The following is a 19,759-nucleotide window of genomic DNA, read 5'->3' on the forward strand; positions in this document are numbered from 1 at the left end:
ATTTTAAAATGTCCAGTCTTCACCCTACGTCAATTCAGCAGGGCTGGACTTTAGCTCCAAACAACTCAGCACAAAATGCTGAACATTCGTTTAAATATCTGTGTTTTGTGGCTGTGTCCGCTGGGCGGCGCTACAGAGCCTCTCTGATTTGTGAGTCTCTGGTGCAGCAATGTAACCGGTCCCCCGTTCCCCTGGATTCTCTTTAGTTCTGGTTGTGATCAAAATGTCGGGCTCAAGAAAAGGGCGCTCAGTGGCCAATACCCTGGACACAGCGATGATAACACCGAGCGAGAGGATCCTCAGAGAGTGCCACAGTGTGTATGTGGACAACAACGACAACGGTAACACACATATGCGCACACACCTGCCGGTCTGTTTCACACACACTCAGGAGGCTGTTCTCTGTGGTCCTGTTCCAAATTCTCTCTAATCCCTGAATAGTGTACAGCGGAGGTTTATTAAACTAAGGTTCCTATACGGGAATAGCGACCTGTGTATTGTACACGGAGTCATAGCACGTATGTCTGAAAATAATTGTCACGTTCTTGGACAAACTGTTAGCTTTTAAACTGACATGGCCCTTATTTCATGACCTACACAGTACACTACATAGGGAGCAGGGGGTTCTTTGAGCCTCTGCCAAATGTTTAAGCACCGAGTCCCCTTCACTTGGCTCTTATGCAATAGTGAAACATGAAACCTTAAAGTTGTCTTATAAACTTGTGATTGTCTGTATAACAGTGGCTTTGACTCCTCATGAATTAGGAGTTCCTCGTGATTTGTTTTATATTTAGTGTCAGAAGTGCTAGGAGACGAGGATATACCGGCAGCCATTCATTCAGGGGGCTTCAGATACTTTAGTCTTATTAGAAAATAACTTATGAGATAATAACATATGAGATTATGTAACATGCGAGTTGTCACAAAACATTCATTTTAAAGTTTATAGTATAAAAGGGTTCAGTCTACCATTTGAATACTGACAAAAATGTACCGAGAATATTGGAAGAATATTTAAATGTATCTGTCTGTAATTGTGTCTTACCCTAATTTCCCTTCAAATTGTAGCCTAACATTATCTATCTTACCTCACCTATATATTTATATGCTTTTCTTTTCCACAAAATGAAACAGTTTTTTTCCCCATATCCAACATTTCCCTGTTGTCTACTTAAAATGAGTAAGACTTTATACACCGTCTTAATCTGTATTTATGTTTCTGTTCCCAAAGGCCGTATTTGGTGTTCATTATATTTCTGCCTCCACAGATTATATTGAGAAGGTTTGGATATGATGAGGGATTCTTACATTAGTAGAGGCAGGGTAGTAGTGTTGAAGTAGTCAGGATATTTATTTCTGTATGCTTGTTTGTGCTGGAGGGTATACGTAAAGTCCTGCTGAACTGAAGTCTATGAATTGTTGTTCAGACAAGTCTAGCAAATCTGAGATTTGTTCAAAGTATCACTCCCTAGCACAGTTCAGTCCAAGTCTTGAATCCCCACTGACTGTACTGGACCACAATGTAGTTCTACAGTTCAGACTGTAGTTAATGTGTTGCCCTGCATACTTTTTGCCCTATTTCACACTTAAATGGTCAGGACACCCACTGCTGTGTCTGATTCATTTATATAATTCAACACAGACTAAGACACTACCACCACATAAGCATCACTGTAGCGCCAAATAATAATCCCCCACCCAAATTTGTAGTGGTCCTGTAGGGGCCCTGAGCATTGAAGAAGAGTAAAATGGGGCAAAATTATGCAGAGTAACAGATGGACTATAGTCTGTAATTGTAGAACTACAAATGGAGCTCTGAAACTTGACAGTGAGTGTAAGAAAAGAGATATCATAATAATCTGATATGACTCTGTCTTCTTAGATTTGCAGTACAACTCGAGTTAATGTCTAACTCATAATTATTATTCTTTACTCCAGTGCAATATTGAGGCCTCAATGTGTTGAGCAAATGTTACGCAACTCTCCAGTGCACAGAGTGTCAGCTTCATCACAGTGTACAATGTTGTTATTTGTATTTAATTTAATTGTATTGTTTGTATGTGTCAAGACTATAGCATGTGATCACATATTCTCACATTAGGATTAACATATTAGCCTGTAGGAGTCAGTCGGGATAACATAAGACAATTTTCTTTCAAGTAGTTCTGTTATGGTTATCAATTATCATGTCATAATGTTATTTTTTGTATTATTCAGTCCTATTTATATACCATGTTTTTGATAGACTTTCTTATACACTTAATTGTTTGTTTGATTAATTTGATTAATTGTCAAAGTGACCACGTGACCACCATTTTAAAGCAAGTAAAAGTGACAGAAATGTTCTAGGTAACTCATAAAAGGTTTTCTCTTTATTTCTCTCTCTCTCTCGGTCTCTGTCTCTCTCTCTCTCTCTCTCTCTCTCTCTCTCTCTCTCTCTCTCTGTCTGTGTGTGTCTGTGTGTGTCTGTGTGTGTCTGTGTGTGCCTGTGTGTGTGTGTGTGTGCATGTGTGCGTACTGCAGGCCTTGTGAAAATAGCCTCCAATCTGGGGCTGAGGTTGCTGCCACCACGAAAGAAGATAATAGTTATGATTATGGGGAACCACTCTGCTGGGAAAAGCTCCTTTATTAACTGGTAACAACTCTTATTATTATGTACTGAAGTGTTATCTTTACACTGACTATTGCTTTCCATGCCACCATGTACAAAGCCCATTTCCAGATATGTTGAGGCATTATGCAAAATGCAGTGAATTATGAATGTGTTTTGTTCATTTTCTTTATTTAACTGATAAATGTACAAAGGAAATGTTTCCAATGTATTCACTGACCAACTTAATTGTGTTTCATAAACATAAACAAATTTACAGTTTGATCATTTGAAACCTGCTACACACTCCAGAAAAAGTTTGGACAGGTGTGAATATTTGTGAGAAAGTTAATAGAAAATTAATGTCACTCTGTTTTCAAGCATATATGCAGGTGACTATGAACCATTTAAAAAGAGCTTTCATAAAAGGCTCAGTCTTTGTAAACACAACTAGGTTGTTGCTCACCACTTTATGCCCAGCGTCATGAAAATATTACCAAATAGTTTAAACGAAACATTTTTCATTGGAAGATTGCAAAGAATTAATGTCTTTCACCATCTGTATTTAATGTTGTCAAGTGATTCAAGAAATCAGTGTTATGCAAGGCCAGAAATCGCTGCTGAATGAACATTAGATTCAAGTCCCCAGGCAGCACTGAATGAGAAATCATCATGCTTATGTGATAAATGTAGCCACATGGACTCAGGAGTACTTTGGAAAACCACTGTAATTTGTCACAGTCCACCACTGCATCAGATTTTGTATAGAAACCCTGCTGAGTTTTCTGTGACCAAAGTCATCTGAGATGGACCGAAAGATAGTGGAGATGTGTTCTGTGGCCAGACGAGTCCACAATTCATCTTGTTTTTGGGGAAAAAAAAACAGACATTGGATTCTATGTTCCTAAGATGAAAATGACCCTCTCCAGACTTTTACCAAAGAAAAGTGCACAAACCAGCTTCTAAGGTGGCATAGGGACATCAATGCCCATGATAATGAAGGGTACCACGGGTCAGGGGTTGCATTGGTATTTTGGAGAGACATATGCTGCAGTCAAGATGACATCTGTTTCTGTTCCAGGAGCACCATGTTTATATTGGCGGCCACTGAAAAATGTTTTGTCTGTTAAATACATGTTCTAGTAAATTAAAATATAACAGATTTCAGTTTTTATTATGCTCTTAGGAATTTTCAGAAAATAAGGTTTGTAATAACAGTCTTTGATTAAAAGCACATACTAAAATACAGTTAACTTAATGCCTTCTTAATTTTGGGGCAGATGCCCGATTACTTACTGAGATGGAAATAGCCTATTTTGAGTATGGATGTACTTTTTATATAATGCTGGAATGTTATTAAATCAATTATCAAACATGTTAATCATCATCTTTGTTTGGCTGTCTTTAAAATACTTCCACATATCATTGTTATTATTAGTATTAGGATTAGTATTCATAGCAAAATTATTAATTTTATTAATTATAAAAACTAATATAAATATTATTGTATTATTATTATTTATAATATTTCAGGTACGTGGAGGAGCACATTCAAAAGACAGGTGTTGCCATAGAAACACAAGGTTTCACATTCATAACCAGTGGCAGGAAAAGAGAATCACTGACCGTAAGTACAGACTCCCTGTTTTAGTTTCCTTTGTTATAACACTTTAATAATAGCCGTTGTTATTGCCACATATGTCTTTTTAGCCTGGTAATATTTCTGTGAGTTGGACACATTCATTTTCTTTACAAAATATTCAAACTTCTTTTTGGATTATTGGGCATTATATTAACAGTGATATGTTGATAGTTATTTCTGAAATAAAATACAATATATTTTTTAAATTACACGGTTAATGTAAGTAACATAATTTCAGATAAACTTGGTGAATTCATTATTTTATGCAGTGTTTTATCTGAAGTCACTAGAATATTACTGACTTCATATAAAAGCCCATTCATTTGAGCATTTTCAGATGAACTTCACAATATATCCCCAAACTATAATCAATGTTGGTGAAACATGGGTGGTTTGGTAGTTGTAGATTACAATATGAGGAGCTAGAGGAGTTATAGAATAGACCTTAAGCTTAAATGTATACTTCATGCATTACAATTTCAGTGATAAGTAGTGTTAGTTTACATATATATATCTATATATATAAGTATTACTACACTGCTTATAAGATTGCTGTAATTCCAGTCAAGATTTTGTAAGAAGTTATGCTGTGAACTGTGTGAGTTTTATAGCCATGTATGTATTATCTAGTCGACAACTGAACAGCACAGGTAACACATTACTTACCATGGGTGCTGTACATCGTCCTAAGTCAGATATATCAGTGACATTCTCTGCTTTCTTTCATTGATTAAGCATCATCTCAGGTTGTATACACTTGGATATAGAGAAAGCTAGGGGAGGCATGTTTATTTATAGAGCACCTTTCGTACACAATGACAATGCAAATTGCTTTACAGAAACAGTATATGGAAAATAGAGAAATATTAAAGAAGTGAAAAAAAACAGAGTATGACAATTGTACAATATAATAGATAAAATATTTAGAAATATAGAAATAAAAAGTAAAGAGAACTGCTGGTTTTTCTTACACTATAGAGCTATAGGAGAGAGAGAGAGAGAGAGAGAAAGACAGATAGAGATAGAGTTGTCTGTGATAGCAATGGCTTGTTCTGGGTGGGAGTTGTCTTAAAGCCACAGTATGTGGCATATTTTGCAGCACACATCTTTCTCTCCCTTTTTCCTTACTCTCTCACTCACTCACACTCTCTCTCTGTCTTTCTGTATCTCTGTATGTAAATAGAGTTAGGTGAATAATGTAATGGCACTAAAGGAGTGGTTTAAAGAGATTATGTGCCTGATAGAGGAAGGGTTTAAAGCACACTGCTAGAGGACCGGAGAGGAAGAGCTGCAGCAAAGCCCCCGGCAAATAGAGAGAGAGAGAGAGAGAGAGAAAGAGAGAGAGAGAGAAGGGAGGCTCCCTATAGCTGGGCCCAGTATCTCACGCCATACGTGTAGAGTGCTTTTTTTTCTTCATCACTTTTCATTTGCAATGTTGCCATCACTCTTTTTTTCCCCCATGGTCACGGTTTTCTCTCTCTTTTCTCATCCTCACAGGGGAATGCCACTCTCCACCTTTACCCACATTTCCGACCACTTCTGGAGTTTAAAGGTAGGACTTTGTCAGCATTGTATAATTAAGTTTCCCAGTAACAACAGAACCACAGATACAACATCTGCTCAGTGCTGAAGTGTGTGATATTTTACAGTTCTATAATGTTTCCATGTTCTAGAACATTTCTTTATGGAGGTTTTATCATACAGTGTTTGTCCATTTGTCTTTTTGTGGGCTGCTGTTTTTTAAGGTCTGTTGCTCTCGAATCATGCCTGTGGTCACGCTAGAGTGGGAGGGCTTATAGGAATGGGCTGTCTGCTCTCTTCTGTATTCACGTATATGTAGTGTCTTTCCAGAAAATGGAATTTGACTGGCCATGTCATGTTTGTGAAGTTGTTTTTCAGTGTCAGATATTGAAGAAAGACCAGATGGGGAAAGGCTAATTTTGCCTCATCGTGTTTCTGACTTTTCAAGACACATGTTGCTGTAACAGTACAAATAAGTAACTCTTGGATGAATGGAAAAAGTGTTGAGAGAGGGAAGACACTGTGGAAATGTTGTAATGCCATGTTGATTTTTACTATCTGTAAACAGTTTAGAGTGGGGATATATCAAATGAATATATAATGACACTGAAAGCTGTGTTGCTAATATTAATGCCAGTTGGTGAAGACTTAAATGTATAATATAATGTGCAATCTTCTCTCTGTTTCAATGTTAGTCTATTGTGAGAGTATATGATACTGTTAGCCATGATGCACTGATTAATGCTTGATTGTGAGAGGGATTAAATGTATAATCTCCTGTTTGTTTAATGTTGGCTTCAACTGTGCCAGTATTAGTCCACAGAGTATATAATGACGCTAGAAGCTATGACTAATACCTGATACTGAGTCACAGCTGTGTGTTTACAGTTCATTTTAGCTACTCCAGGCTGCGAAGTATGGAACATCTTATTCATATTCATCAGCAATCAGGCTTATTATAGCCGGTTACTTTGGCGTCATTGTGCACATGTAAAACCCAGACAAGGCTAGGAGCTATGATTATAAAAAATGCTAACCTTATCGAGTTTAAGGTCTGTTGTTATGATTCACTGATTTAATTATTTGATTCTTTTGATTGGGCTGTGTAAGAGATGCATGTTCTGGATTTAGGTTCTGGGTGTGTCAAAGCACATCTTGAATACTATCTGCACAGTGATTGTGCTGTCAGTATTCAGTGGGCACAGTGGGTTCATCCAGTGCAGATCGGGCGAGAGTGAGTCACTCCCATTGACAACAGCTGAACGTCAGAGAAGAGAGAGGGAGTAAATAATGAGAGCACAGGACACTCATATTTTACATCAAAAAAGCGATATGGATATCTGCCCACAACACTGCTGCAAAGGACACAGGATTTGCCTTAAAATCATGACAGGATCTCACACCAACTCAGATCAAATTCTTCCTTTCAGACAAATGCAATGCAGCGAAAGCCTTGAGTTTGGTCTGTTCAAAACCTCAATGCTGTGTAAACCAATTGTTTGCCGGTATACACTACTTAAGTCATTGGTTTTTTATGACTTTTTAATGGTTAGGTTGTAGATAAGTTAACATTTTACCAGTTTTCCTGTTAAGTAGTTAATAAGAAAGATTTTTACTCATGTGCATCCCCATATACATAAAAACTGCATGTCCTTCATTAGTTAAGTTGGAAAACAATTTCACTTTTAACACTCAATCAAATTAAAAAAAATATATCTTTTTCCAATACCAGTTAAGACATTAATAAATGCATGTATTACTCTTAAATACGTTTGCCTTTTACCATGTCTTTTTATATTGTGCCAGATTGCCGGTTCAAAACGTTATTAAAGCATTATTAGCATAAAGTGTCCTTAAAATTTGTTAGGGAACTGCACATGTTGACTAATCTAAGGCAGAATTAATACTGCAGTTCTTGTTACTTGAAAAACTATTTTGAAATTATAACAATTAATTTCCCAGGTATATCATATCACCAGTGCATATGCGTCACGTTAACATCACTAAATGTACAGAATGTTTTAATTTAATAAATGGGCGTGGCCAGCAATCGTTCTTAAACTTTTGATTGGTGCAAAATTATGGGCGTGGTTTGACCGTGTCATAATGTACACTTCGTTCTGTTGTCACAGTGACTGATTCGCCGCAGTGCCGCACTAAGTTTGACACAGCACTTCCCCAACCTTTGACCTTTCCTTCTGCGGACTACTTGAGTGCCTTGGATCCTCCCAGAGTTTTACCTCTTCACCTTTCAGCTTAAAGAGCAGAGGTTGGAGACTGTCACATGCAGCGGCCGCATCAGATTCTAAATCTATTTTCAGGGCTATTTTTAAGTTGTGCTTGCGCAGGGACTCTGCTGTGCCTCTTGCATCCTGCTGGGGGAAATGTTGGTTAATTTGACACTGCATGGCTTTGCAGGGTCAGTGCAGATGCTGCTTGTGGAATAGAGATGACCACTGTGAGATTGGAGAGAATATCAGAGAGACGCTAGCTTTGGAACACATGGTAATTTGTGTAGTGTGTTGCATGTGGACTTGCAGAGGGAGAGATTAATGAATGGACAGAAGTGTGTGATGTGGGAACGGCTTCAGAGAATGTTAATCAGCAGAGGAACAGGACTGGTTTGTACAAAATGACCACCTGCTGTCATACTGAAAGAACTTCAGTGTCTTCTTCTTCAGAACTTCTTCAGAGTCATTCTTTAATTCCTGAAAGGTAAAAAAAGAAGGCAAGGATTTTAGTTATTATGCTTGTGGTTTATTTGGATCACAACCAATTCATACTGAAGATGGCTTCCTACTGGGTTATCTTAAGAAATAGCCTGATAGATTGATGGATGTCCCTTTATTTACATATATAACACACCTATAATAAGACAGCTGTAGTAGTAATGTAGAAATGTAGTAATTTAGCTGTTGTAAAATGTAGAATGTATTATTAAATAAATATTTAAGTGTTGTGTTTATGAGAAATATAAATTGAAACACAGACCTCCATGTAGACCCTAAAAGGTAAAGATCTTAAAGGTACTCCCACAACATTGAGTCACTTACAGGGCTTAGAGTATACTCAGAGCACTGATTCTTCACTAACGCACTGAAAGCATAAGAAAGTTAGGTCCTGAGACCTAGGTCCTGACCTATCAGACAGATCATCAATCATTGTGTATGATTCCCTGTGACAGAGCTGGCTGGGCGTTGCTTCACAGTCGTTCTTCACTGGCTAGCTTTATGTGGTTCTGCCTTAAAGCTGCCAGTTGAAGAGCTGTTGTGGGTAACCATGACAACAGACCACCTGCCATAGCACTGAGTGGGCTTGGTCAAGCACGGACAAGATGTGTCTCTCAGGGACCCCTGAGAGATCTTTATGTAGTGATGAATTCAACAGGTTAACAACATAGTTATTTGTTGAAATTGTCAATACGAAAAAGGAGCGTGATTGTTCGTCATTTTCTCTTGCTTTTCAGTAGATTTCATCCCGTTAGATTTTTGACTGTCTGTGGATTGACACATAATAGGCAACAAGTATCTGCAGCACAATTTGGGTTGAGCTTGAGTTTTATTGTTTTATTGTTTACTCATCATCCTTTGTTACCCTCCACATTACAAAGAGCTGTCAGAATACTTATTGTCGCAATTTTATACCATCAGCTTTGACCTAATGTTTAAAGAAGCAGGCTTGGGACTGGACATTTGCTGGTTCAGTTCCCATGACAGGCTTGAAAACTGGGGGAGGTGGGAGTTAGGGAACCTCACTGTCCTTCTCTCTCAGTCCACAGTTGAGGTGCCTTTGAGCAAGGCATCAAACCCCCAAGAAACCCAGCTGTTCCCTTGGCACCAGGGATTGCTGCCAACTGCCATGTGTGTGTGAGTGTGTGTATGCATGTTCACTGCCCCCAGTGTTCTAGTGTGTGTGTGTGTGTGTGTGTGTGTTTGTTCACTGCCACAGAAGGTTAAATGTAGAAGACACATTTCATTATACACTGTACAATGACATATCATTGCACATATATGCAAAAAACATTACAGAGTTTAGAGTAGGTACTGACTCCAACTCCAGGTTCCACAGATCCACAACCAATTGCTGATACTTGGAATCAGGCATGGTGATTTTAGGCTCCTGTGCAGCTGCTCAAGAGTGTCTGCTGAGTGTGTACAGGCTTTATATGCAGACAGGTGCGCATAAATATATTACTGAATGAGCTCAAAATATAATCAGTGTCTCCAAACATTTTGATAGACAGAGAATCTCAAATAGTAAGTTTACAGGAGAAGGGAAATATTTGAGTGTAAAGTATCTCAGTGTAAAAAGCCCCTGATGTTTTAGCACTCTGGTCCCTCAATGCAGTGTTATGTAAGGCTGTAGTTGTCTGTTGTAGGTGTCACGGACTACTTGTCTGCTGAGATCTCCACCTCCAAGCAGAAGAAGTTCAGTCTGGTGACGTTTGTGGACACTCCGGGGCTGGTGGACGGAGACATGGTTTACCCCTTTGACGTCAACAGCGCTATCACCTCGTTTGGTAATAATAATTGCTAAATAAAATTAATATGTCAGCGTCAAGGACAGGAAAGTTTAGTCATATGCCATGTTAATGAATATTTATTTACATTAAGCTTACATTATCTTGCTTGCTGAAAGCTAAACTTTCTTATCGTATTTTATGTATAGTAATATGTACAGAATTGATACAAATATTAAAAACTACACTAAGGTATATTTTCATGCTTTAAGTTTATTCATTCATTCATTGTCTCTAACCGCTTATCCGGTTCAGGGTCGCGGTGGGTCCAGGGCCTACCCGGAACCATTTGGGAGCAAGGCGGAAACACACCCTGGAGGGGGCACCAGTCCTTTGCAGGGCGACACACACTCACACATTCACTCACATACTCACACCTATGGACAATGTTTGGTAGCCAATCTACCTACCAGCATGTGTTTTTGCACTGTGGGAGGAATCCGGAGCACCCGGAGGAATCCCACGCGGTCATGGGGAGAACACACCAAACTCCTCAAAGACAGTCACCTGGACTGGGACTCAACCCCCCCAACCCCAGATCCCTGAAGCTGTGTGACAATGACTCTACCCGTTGCACCAAGGTTTCTAGTAAAATACATAAGAAGACGTTGTAAATGTTAATCTTATTAAAGCTTCATTTGGATGTCATTACGTTTTGTCAGTGATTTTACTAGAGTTTTTAAACTCTATTCATTTTTCTGGACATACCTCCTGTTATATTTAGTAGCTGCACAATTCTTCACCATTATCATCTTTTCCAGGTAAACCATTTCAGGGTCACAGGGTCAACTGTGAAATTGAAGACAACTAATCAATTCTAAAAGCAAGCATGTACAGTACTGTGCACAATTCTGAAGTGAAACCTTCTTTTATTTGATTTCCAGGCCAAATTATATAGAAACATTATATAACTGAAGTTATATATATATATTTAAAAAAAACCCAATGCAATTCCATAGTTGTTGCAAGGTCTTTCACTGGCAAAGTAATGAGACAGAAGACTCTTGGTTGTTAGCATCAAAGATGTTTGACTCAAGGAGGTCTGCACAGTAATTCCTATTGTTTCTGCCTTAAACCAACTGTCCCACGGTTGACCTGTTAAATATATGAGGTTCACTTCTGCCAGACCACTCTTAAGATGATATGCAAACAACAAATTTGATCCCCAAAAGCCAGATAGTACACATTAATGACAGAAGATGAAGGGCCTTTTTAGTACCAAAGAGTGGGGAACGATCAAAAGTTTCTCTGTAATAAAAGGCTGAAACTCAACCTACATTTAAATCAAATGAATTTCTCTAAAGTTTTATATTTGTTTGATTTTTTTTTTCTAATACCAATAATTAATACATTTTATTTAATGCCTGGAAATTAGGAAACAGAAGGTGGCCCATGACTGTTTACTCTCATGTGCTGTTGAATCTACAGAGTCTGTACATATTGAAAAGACGGACAGCCAGCGAACATTACATTTTGAATAGTTTTGATTTCATTTATATACCTCATGTTCGCCTTTAGCACTGCCTACAACTATAACCTGCTACTAGCTGGTGTGTTTGTATTGGATAGTGATGTTGATTTGTGTTTCCTTTTTATTTTCAGGTGAGCAGGCGGATCTGATCTTTGTGTTTTTCGATCCTATGGGGCAAGCACTGTGTAAGCGGACACTCAACATTGTGGAGAAGTTGAGTGAGAAATGTGGAGACAAATTGCGCTTCTACCTCAGTAAGGCTGATGAGGCAGGACGAGAAACAGACAGACAGGTGGGCGTGGCACTGAGAGTGTGTGTGTGTGTGTTTATTCTTTACCAGGAAGTGGACTGTCAGCATCAGTCTCCCTGCTGTAAGAGAGATTGTCTCTCAGGTGACCTGATGGGGGGGTGGGAAACAAGCCTGACCTATTTTTATTTTTTGGAGCAGTTTTCTAACAGTTAATTGAGCCCTTCTTATTTCTTATCTCAGAGAGTGATGATGCAGATCGTTCAAGAGCTGTGCCGCCGTCCAGGACTCAACAAATGTGGTTTTGAAATGCCCACGATATACATCCCAAACCCACAGAAAGTAAGGCATATATATATATATATATATATATATATTTTTTTTTATTATTATTTATTTATTTATTTATTTATTCACTATTACCAAAGTTAACTACAGTGACTAGAAAAGTTAAAAGCCTGTTTGTCCAGTCACATGCAGCCGGCTTGGGACAGAAAACTGACAGAGAAAATATCTACAGATTATTGAGTATGTAGATGACTAAAGGAATTGTGCTCAACCATGAATACTAAGAGACATTCGGGGTCTTTTTGACTTTGCGGGGAGAGCTTTAGTTAACATCTTCATTGAGAGCTGAGGGACACACTTTGTGCTTTAGAGAATGAGAGAGGAAGAGCACATTTGTGCTCTGAGCTGCTGCTGTATCAGTATTCTTAGTTTCTTAGCACAGAATTCCTTCAGAACAGCTCTATCAAGACTCTCTCTACACATACACTCCTGCCTTTTTAAAGCACTGAAATAATGGAGCAATTTTTCTTGAATAAGAGGTTGATGGAGTATGTAGACATTTATTCAGAACAAAACATAATGTGTTTTTCAGTCTGTACTTAAAGAATAAAAAAAAACAGCCAAAGATATGAGAGTGTACTCATTACATGACAGTTACAAACTTATCGGCAAAAGTATCCAGACACTCCTTCTAACTTGGGAATTTGACTATTTTTTGCTGCACCTCAGGTCACAATAGGTGAAAACCCAAGCATTGGCTAGAGAGGTATAAAGACATCCGGTACCGGGCAGTTATTTTCTGGAGTGTATCTTTGAGATAACTTGCTGTGTTTTTGATCCAATAATATTTATGCAACATTAGTATCCCCTTCAATGTTTTTGTGGCTGCAAACAAATCCTTCTTTAGTTCTCTAGTTTCTTTAGTATAAATATAGTATATATTTAGTATACATTATATTTATATTTTATTTCTGTCTATTGTATTCTTATATGTGTTCTTATTTTCTGTATTTGTGTGTGTGTGTGTGTGTGTGTGTGTGTGTGTGTGTGTGTGTGTGTGTGTGTGTGTGTGTGTGTGTGTGTGTGTGTGTGTGTGTGAATACAGCCAAGCAGGTGCGTGAACCAAATTGACGAGGTGTGTGAGACAATAGAGAAGACCATTAACCAAGCTGTGCAGAAAACCCTGGACCAGCTGGAGAAAGATTGTGACCTTATCACATCTACCGTCAGCAATAAACTGGACGAGGACAGGTGAGAAACACTACATCCATGTCTCTTTTCCAGCCCTACTGTGCACTACACTGCAATGCTACAAATACTGTTAAAGGAGCAATCTGCAATACTGACACCAAGTGTTGAAAATCGGAACTATAATACAGTTTCAAAACAGTGGAGAGTGCCCTCTGCTTCCTCCCCCGCCTTCCCAGACATGAAACACGACCAGGTTGCCAGTTTGGAGAAAACTGAACGAATAAGCAAGAGACAAGTTTAAGAACTTTGGACCGTAATAGCTAAGAAGAATGTTCTATACATGATATACACAGAAAAGTGTTCATCATTTCACTAATACATCTACCTACGCAAGAAAAGACAAAAATAAGTAAATAAATAGATAAATAAATAAATAAATAAATGTCATATTAGGAAGCAGATCCTTGCTTCTTGTTCATCATGTTTGTATTCAAGCATTTAGTATCACCTTAAATGGGTCTGTTTGAGAGTCTTATTTGCGTTAATCTTCAGCTTCATATTGAATACTCATTTGCACCTTAAACAGCTATTCAACGCTAAAGCTAGCGCTAGGTTTATAAACAAAACAATGGTATTTACACCTTCAATCATGTTGTCATTCACCTTCTTTGTATAAAACGCAGTCCTGACACCTTTCAAACGTCACTATGCCTCACTTTCTTTAAATAAATCGGTTTTCTCCTTTTAATCTATACATAGGCATCTGTACTTCTATATTTATTCTAGAAATTATATGCTGTTAACTTGTTCAGGAGAAACATAGTCAGCTCTGTCTCTGTTCTGTGGCTAGTGTTGCTGCATCTAAACTACCTCCACTTTTCAAACACAAGGCCAGTATTTCCTCTCATTTTACTCCGTCTCTGCTGATGGAGATTTTTAGGGCTTTTTGGGTCTGGTAAAATTTAACAGTAACTATGTTCACTTGGTCATTTCATGGCTGTGAGACACTGATTGTAAACCTGGCCACACTGTGGACTATAAAATGATGGGACAAAGGGCGAGATCACAGGCTGGACCTCGGAGGGTGGGATCACAAGAGCTCTGCTCTGGACTGGGCACTTCCCAAAGAGAATATACTGCTTTAGCAATGCTATGAGAGGCAGCAGTGTTTTAGCTTTTACAGTTTCCTTAATCTATCATCACTCACCCTGGACATTGTATGACTAATTACAGTAAATATCCTACAGATTGCTCCTTTAAGCTAATCATAACATGTTCTTATTAAAGTAGTCCTGGTAAATCAATGATATCTTATTAATATATTAACATTTTATTTTTGACAAGTCAGTACTTACACATGCTGTAATAATGTTTACAACTTTGGCACTACAATTGAACCATATTTGTATGCTCATTTTTGTATTATTATTATTATTTTGCCACCCATGAAATAATCTTTATAATATGGGACAACAATCTCCTCATGTTAAATATGTACATACTACTTTGATATACTTCTTTAATATGTAAAACACTTTTATTTTGAAGACGTTTATTTTGGATGTGTGCTTTGTCATTGTACTGTGAGTTTCATGTCTGTTCCCTCAGGGCTAACGTGAGCTATAATAAGAGCAGCCGCATTAACACTTGCCTGTGTGGACTTCTGGCCTTCTTTCTCCCCACGCTCTTCATCAGCAGCTTTATTCTAACCACCTTTTCCCTGGAGGATCTGGAAAGTCTGCTTGGGGAGGGGCTCGCTAGGGTCCTCTACATTGCTTCGGTATCCTCCCACATGTTCAGATATTTTTATTTACATGCCCTTAGAATTCCTAAGTTATTACTGTTGATACCTGATACTTGGACAGCAGGTAGTAAACCCTGCCGCTACTCTGGTGTAAATAATCAGTCCGTAAGACCTGATGGTGGCACTATAGTGAAGCAAAATATGCTGGCATTGCTGTGGGGATAATGTCCCATTGCTTTACAGTCAGGTGATCGTTTTTACTGCAGTTGCAATTTGGCCGATTGATTGTCTGGTTTCATAGCACAGCATTCATGTAAATCGATGTGAAAATGGATACAAAGCTCCTCCCCCTGTGCTGGAGAGTGACTTACAAAATTTAATAACACAGAAGCACACTGTCTCATTTTCATGCATGCGTGAAAGGGGCTTTAGTTTTATAATGAGGAGGAAAATGCTGTGATACTCTGCTGCATAATTGCATTTTTGCCATAGAATCTAATGAAAAATTGCACATTAGCCTCCAATGCATTTCTCTGCTGTTAGGAGAGAATCTGTAAGAGTTATTCATACATATGTTTTATACAAGCTTCAGTAATTGTGTTTTTTCACACACATGTTTTATTTCCGTAAGAGGCTCCAAGCACAAGCACACTTACGCTATTGTCTTTTTTTTTTCTTTACACTGATTACCAAGCAGATCATCTGATCACTGACCCTGTGCTCTGAGAGAGTTTTTGGAGGATAATGTTTTATCCCTGCCTAAATTATTTTGGTTTGTCTTGAATTTGAATAAAGTGGTTCTGCTTGTGGTCGGCACGGTGGCTCAGCAGGTAGTGTGGAGGCTGTGGGTTCGATTCCCGCTCCGGGTGACTGTCTGTGAGGAGTTGGTGTGTTCTCCCCGTGGGTTTCCTCCGGGTGCTCCGGTTTCCTCCCACAGTCCAAAAACACACGTTGGTAGGTGGATTGGCGACTCAAAAGTGTCCGTAGGTGTGAGTGAATGTATGTGTGTGTTGCCCGGTGAAGGATTCCTGCCTTGCACCCAATGATTCCAGGTAGGCTCTGGACCCACCGCGGCACTGAACTGGATAAGTGGTTATGAATGGTTCTGCTTGTCTGAAAATGTGAGATGATTGGTGATATTTTCAAGCCACAGTGAAACAAACGCTGAATTTTAAATGACTCCCTACACCCTATGTACTGCACAGTGTAGGTCATATAATGCACTCATATAGTCCATTGTTTATCACATTATATAACACTTTATGTTCAACTATAAACTTCACATCTTCCTGTCGAACTAGTACACTATATTGGTATAGAACGCTCAGTTTTATTTTCTGTTAAGTTCACTATAGCATGTTGCTATGTGGGGCGTAGCGCGAGCTTCTACTGACTGACATATTAAACATATAATTAAATAAAGTGCAGCATTGAATGTAACATGTTATTTACACTCACTCATGTTTGCTGTGTGTGTACTCCAGGGAATAGTGGTGTATCTGTGGGAGTGGATCCCTGAAGACGGGAAGTTAGTTTCTGTCATCATCTTTGGAGCCATGTGCTACTTTTTCTTTTTTCTCGCCAGGTACTTTGCCCGGTAAGTGAAGTCACTACACAGTGCTGGTGTAAATGTTTTTCACACAAGATGGCGCTCTAATGCTGTTTAGACTTCACTATGCTTGCTGTTGTGTAAATGTGAAACTTAATGTGAATCTTAATAATTGGTGTACACGATATAGACTTTCTCTTTTGGGAAGGACTAACACAATATGTTTTGTGTGGGTTTAGTGAGGTCACATTCTGGTGTTGGATGAATATTAGATTGCAGATGTCACTCTAATTCATCCCAGATATATTGGATGAAGCTCCATCACTCCAGGAGATTTATACCCCTCTAGATGAAACTTGGTATTGAGCCTGGTGACCTTAAGGCAATGTGTATGCAAATTAAAGTAATGGAAATCACTCACTAGAAGGGCTGTCTACAGATTTTTGGACGTATTCATTTTATTTTTGTTTACATGATGTAATATGTGTAATTGAATATATTTATTGAAATTGATTGATTCTGTGGGGTATATTCTCCTTTCCCTGTGTCTAAATGAAAATTGTTAGTAAAACTGTTTAGGCCACTTTTTTATTGATTGTATTGTATTGATAGTTTTTGACTGTCTTTTATTTTTATTACTATTTTTCATTGCTGATTGGTTTCTCTCCATTGGTTCTTTTATAATGTAAGAAAAAAAAGGGAAAATATTGTCTCAGCCCTTACACTTAAGTTGTTTCAGCAATTGATTGACAGCTCTTGACAGAGTATTTTCTATCCAACAGCCAGGGATGCAAGACTCTCACAAAGAAAGAGAAGAAGTATCTGATGGAATGCAGTGATTATGTTCAGGAAGTTATCAAAGGCAAAAAGGTGCGACTTAATATCAATTATCATTCATTGCTAGATAGTTTGCGGTGAAAAGGATGTCATTATTATGCTTCGACAAGTCACAGAGACTTAATGGTTGTGTCAGTAGATGAAAATATGTCAGTTTTAATGTAAAGCTGTCAGATGAATATTCTCCTGAATGTATTACCACTGTTTGACAAAATCTTATTTGTATGTATCTTCTGTAAACAGAGGAAGCTGTATGAAGAATATCTCCAACAGTGTGCAGCAGAATACAACTTCTAAACAAAGCACAGATGTGGAAGACTTCAGATCAATGGGCATTTTATACTAGAACAATATGCAAACTGTAGCACAGTCCAGTATATATTTCCTGCATTGTCCGTGTGAGTCAGTTCTGTGTACTTCATGAATTATTATAATACTCGGTGCCTTTGTTTTTCAGTGTAAATGAGTGAATGTATGTTTGACAAAATGTGACACACAAATCAGACCTCACACTAAACTTTAAAACCAGCTCTTATCTATTCTAGTTTTTCTACATGCAACTTAATTCACTTAGTATCCATATATAGTACTGTTTACATATAAATAAGCTGCACTGGTTCGAATAATTTTTACAATTACTTTGTGTGGATGTGATCATGTATCCTGAGTCTCATTTTACACACAATCTATTGGCCTTAGGAATTTGAACTCTATGATGCCAAACATTTTTAAACACCTGCTCATTCAACATTCGTTTTTCTAATATAAATAATATGAGTAGTATCAGCCTCTTCTCTTCTAAGAAGATCCTGCTCCAGATGTTGGAACGTATTAAGTGAGGATTTGATAGTATTCAGTCACAAGAACTTTAGTGAGGTGAAATACTGGTGTTGAATGATAAGTTCTTGGTCACAAATGCCACTCCAAATCAGGCCAAAATATTTTAAATGGAGCCCTATTACTTCAAAGAACAGAGTTCCACTTCTCCACAGCTGGGGTATATACCCTTTGGAACTGAGCATGGTGTTCTTAAGCTCATATTCATCAGCTCAGGAGAATTTAATGTAAGCTGTGAACATTTGTGTGTACAATTGAACATTTGTATGCAAAACAGGTGGATCTTTAAAAAATTCTACATATGATTGTAGGTTTTGCATTGGGTATTGCTTCACGTGTAATATGCTATTTTTATGAGGTTATATATTTTTATCTTTACAGATTTGTATTGAGGACTCATGATTACTTTTACATTAATGTCAATATTCTACTATATATGAAACTGTTAGAGCTATTCTATATAGTTGAGCACTTTAGTCTAAATCTAACAAATTTGCAAAATGTTAATTTTGATCAAATTTTCACAGGACAGATTTCAGAAACTGGGCTCGTTTAGTTTGGGTTTTTAGAGTTTTTTTTTGTTTGTTTGTTTGTTTGTTTTTCTGATAATGTGAATATAGTTATGATATCTATCCTTATATCCTGATTGTTATATACTATGTTGTATGTCAGGGTTCATCTGTTTAGTTATTTTTCATTGTTTTCCAGCAAAGAGGCATTGTGTTGTCCATATACTATACCCTGTGCCACATTTCAACTACATTTAATTCCTCAATTCACTCCCAAGCCTTTCCAAATAGAAAAATATGTCAATCCAATAGCATGATCTGTGTAATCCAGACACAGTGCCATACTTCACCTGTAATGTAAAGCAGAAATAGTGCTTTGCATTTTTTCATTCATGGATAAAGCAAATTATTATTATTGCCTTTACATTACAAGTGAAGTATGGCATTGTGTCTGAATTACATGGCTTCATTAATTACACTTCAGGGCTATTTGCAGTACAGCATTATTTTGAAAACAGTTGTGGTTCATATTTTGTAAAAAGAAATATATATATTTTTTCAGTGCAAGTCATTTTCAAATCCTCACTTTTTATGACTGTTCTCTCTAATTTATTATATCTCCTATAGAGGTGCTTAATTCTCAAAGATTTGTAACAGTTTTATACTTGATTTATTTAAAAAGTGTCTCATGTTCTGTCAAATGTCTTCTGTATCTGACTGAAGAAACTGTGCTCCAGCATTGTGAAACATTTGTATTGTAACTGCTGTTAATAAATAATTATTATTTTTTCCTCATGTTGGATTGACTTGTGCT

General features: G+C 37.7%; 1 protein-coding gene across 1 annotated transcript; it reads left to right on the forward strand.

Moving 5' to 3' along the window:
• The first annotated feature begins 134 nt into the window (after positions 1-134).
• LOC136676945 (uncharacterized) lies at positions 135-19,700 on the forward strand. Its single transcript, XM_066654257.1, has 12 exons — positions 135-341; positions 2,524-2,635; positions 4,124-4,217; positions 5,730-5,784; positions 10,132-10,272; positions 11,875-12,035; positions 12,234-12,332; positions 13,384-13,529; positions 15,078-15,249; positions 16,698-16,810; positions 17,545-17,632; positions 17,843-19,700. The coding sequence occupies exons 1-12, from the start codon at positions 224-226 to the stop codon at positions 17,894-17,896; spliced, it is 1,353 nt and encodes a 450-aa protein (XP_066510354.1). The 5' UTR covers positions 135-223; the 3' UTR covers positions 17,897-19,700.
• The last annotated feature ends 59 nt before the right edge of the window (positions 19,701-19,759 follow it).

Source organism: Hoplias malabaricus, chromosome X2 (genome assembly GCF_029633855.1).
Source record: "Hoplias malabaricus isolate fHopMal1 chromosome X2, fHopMal1.hap1, whole genome shotgun sequence".
Lineage (NCBI taxonomy): Eukaryota > Metazoa > Chordata > Actinopteri > Characiformes > Erythrinidae > Hoplias > Hoplias malabaricus.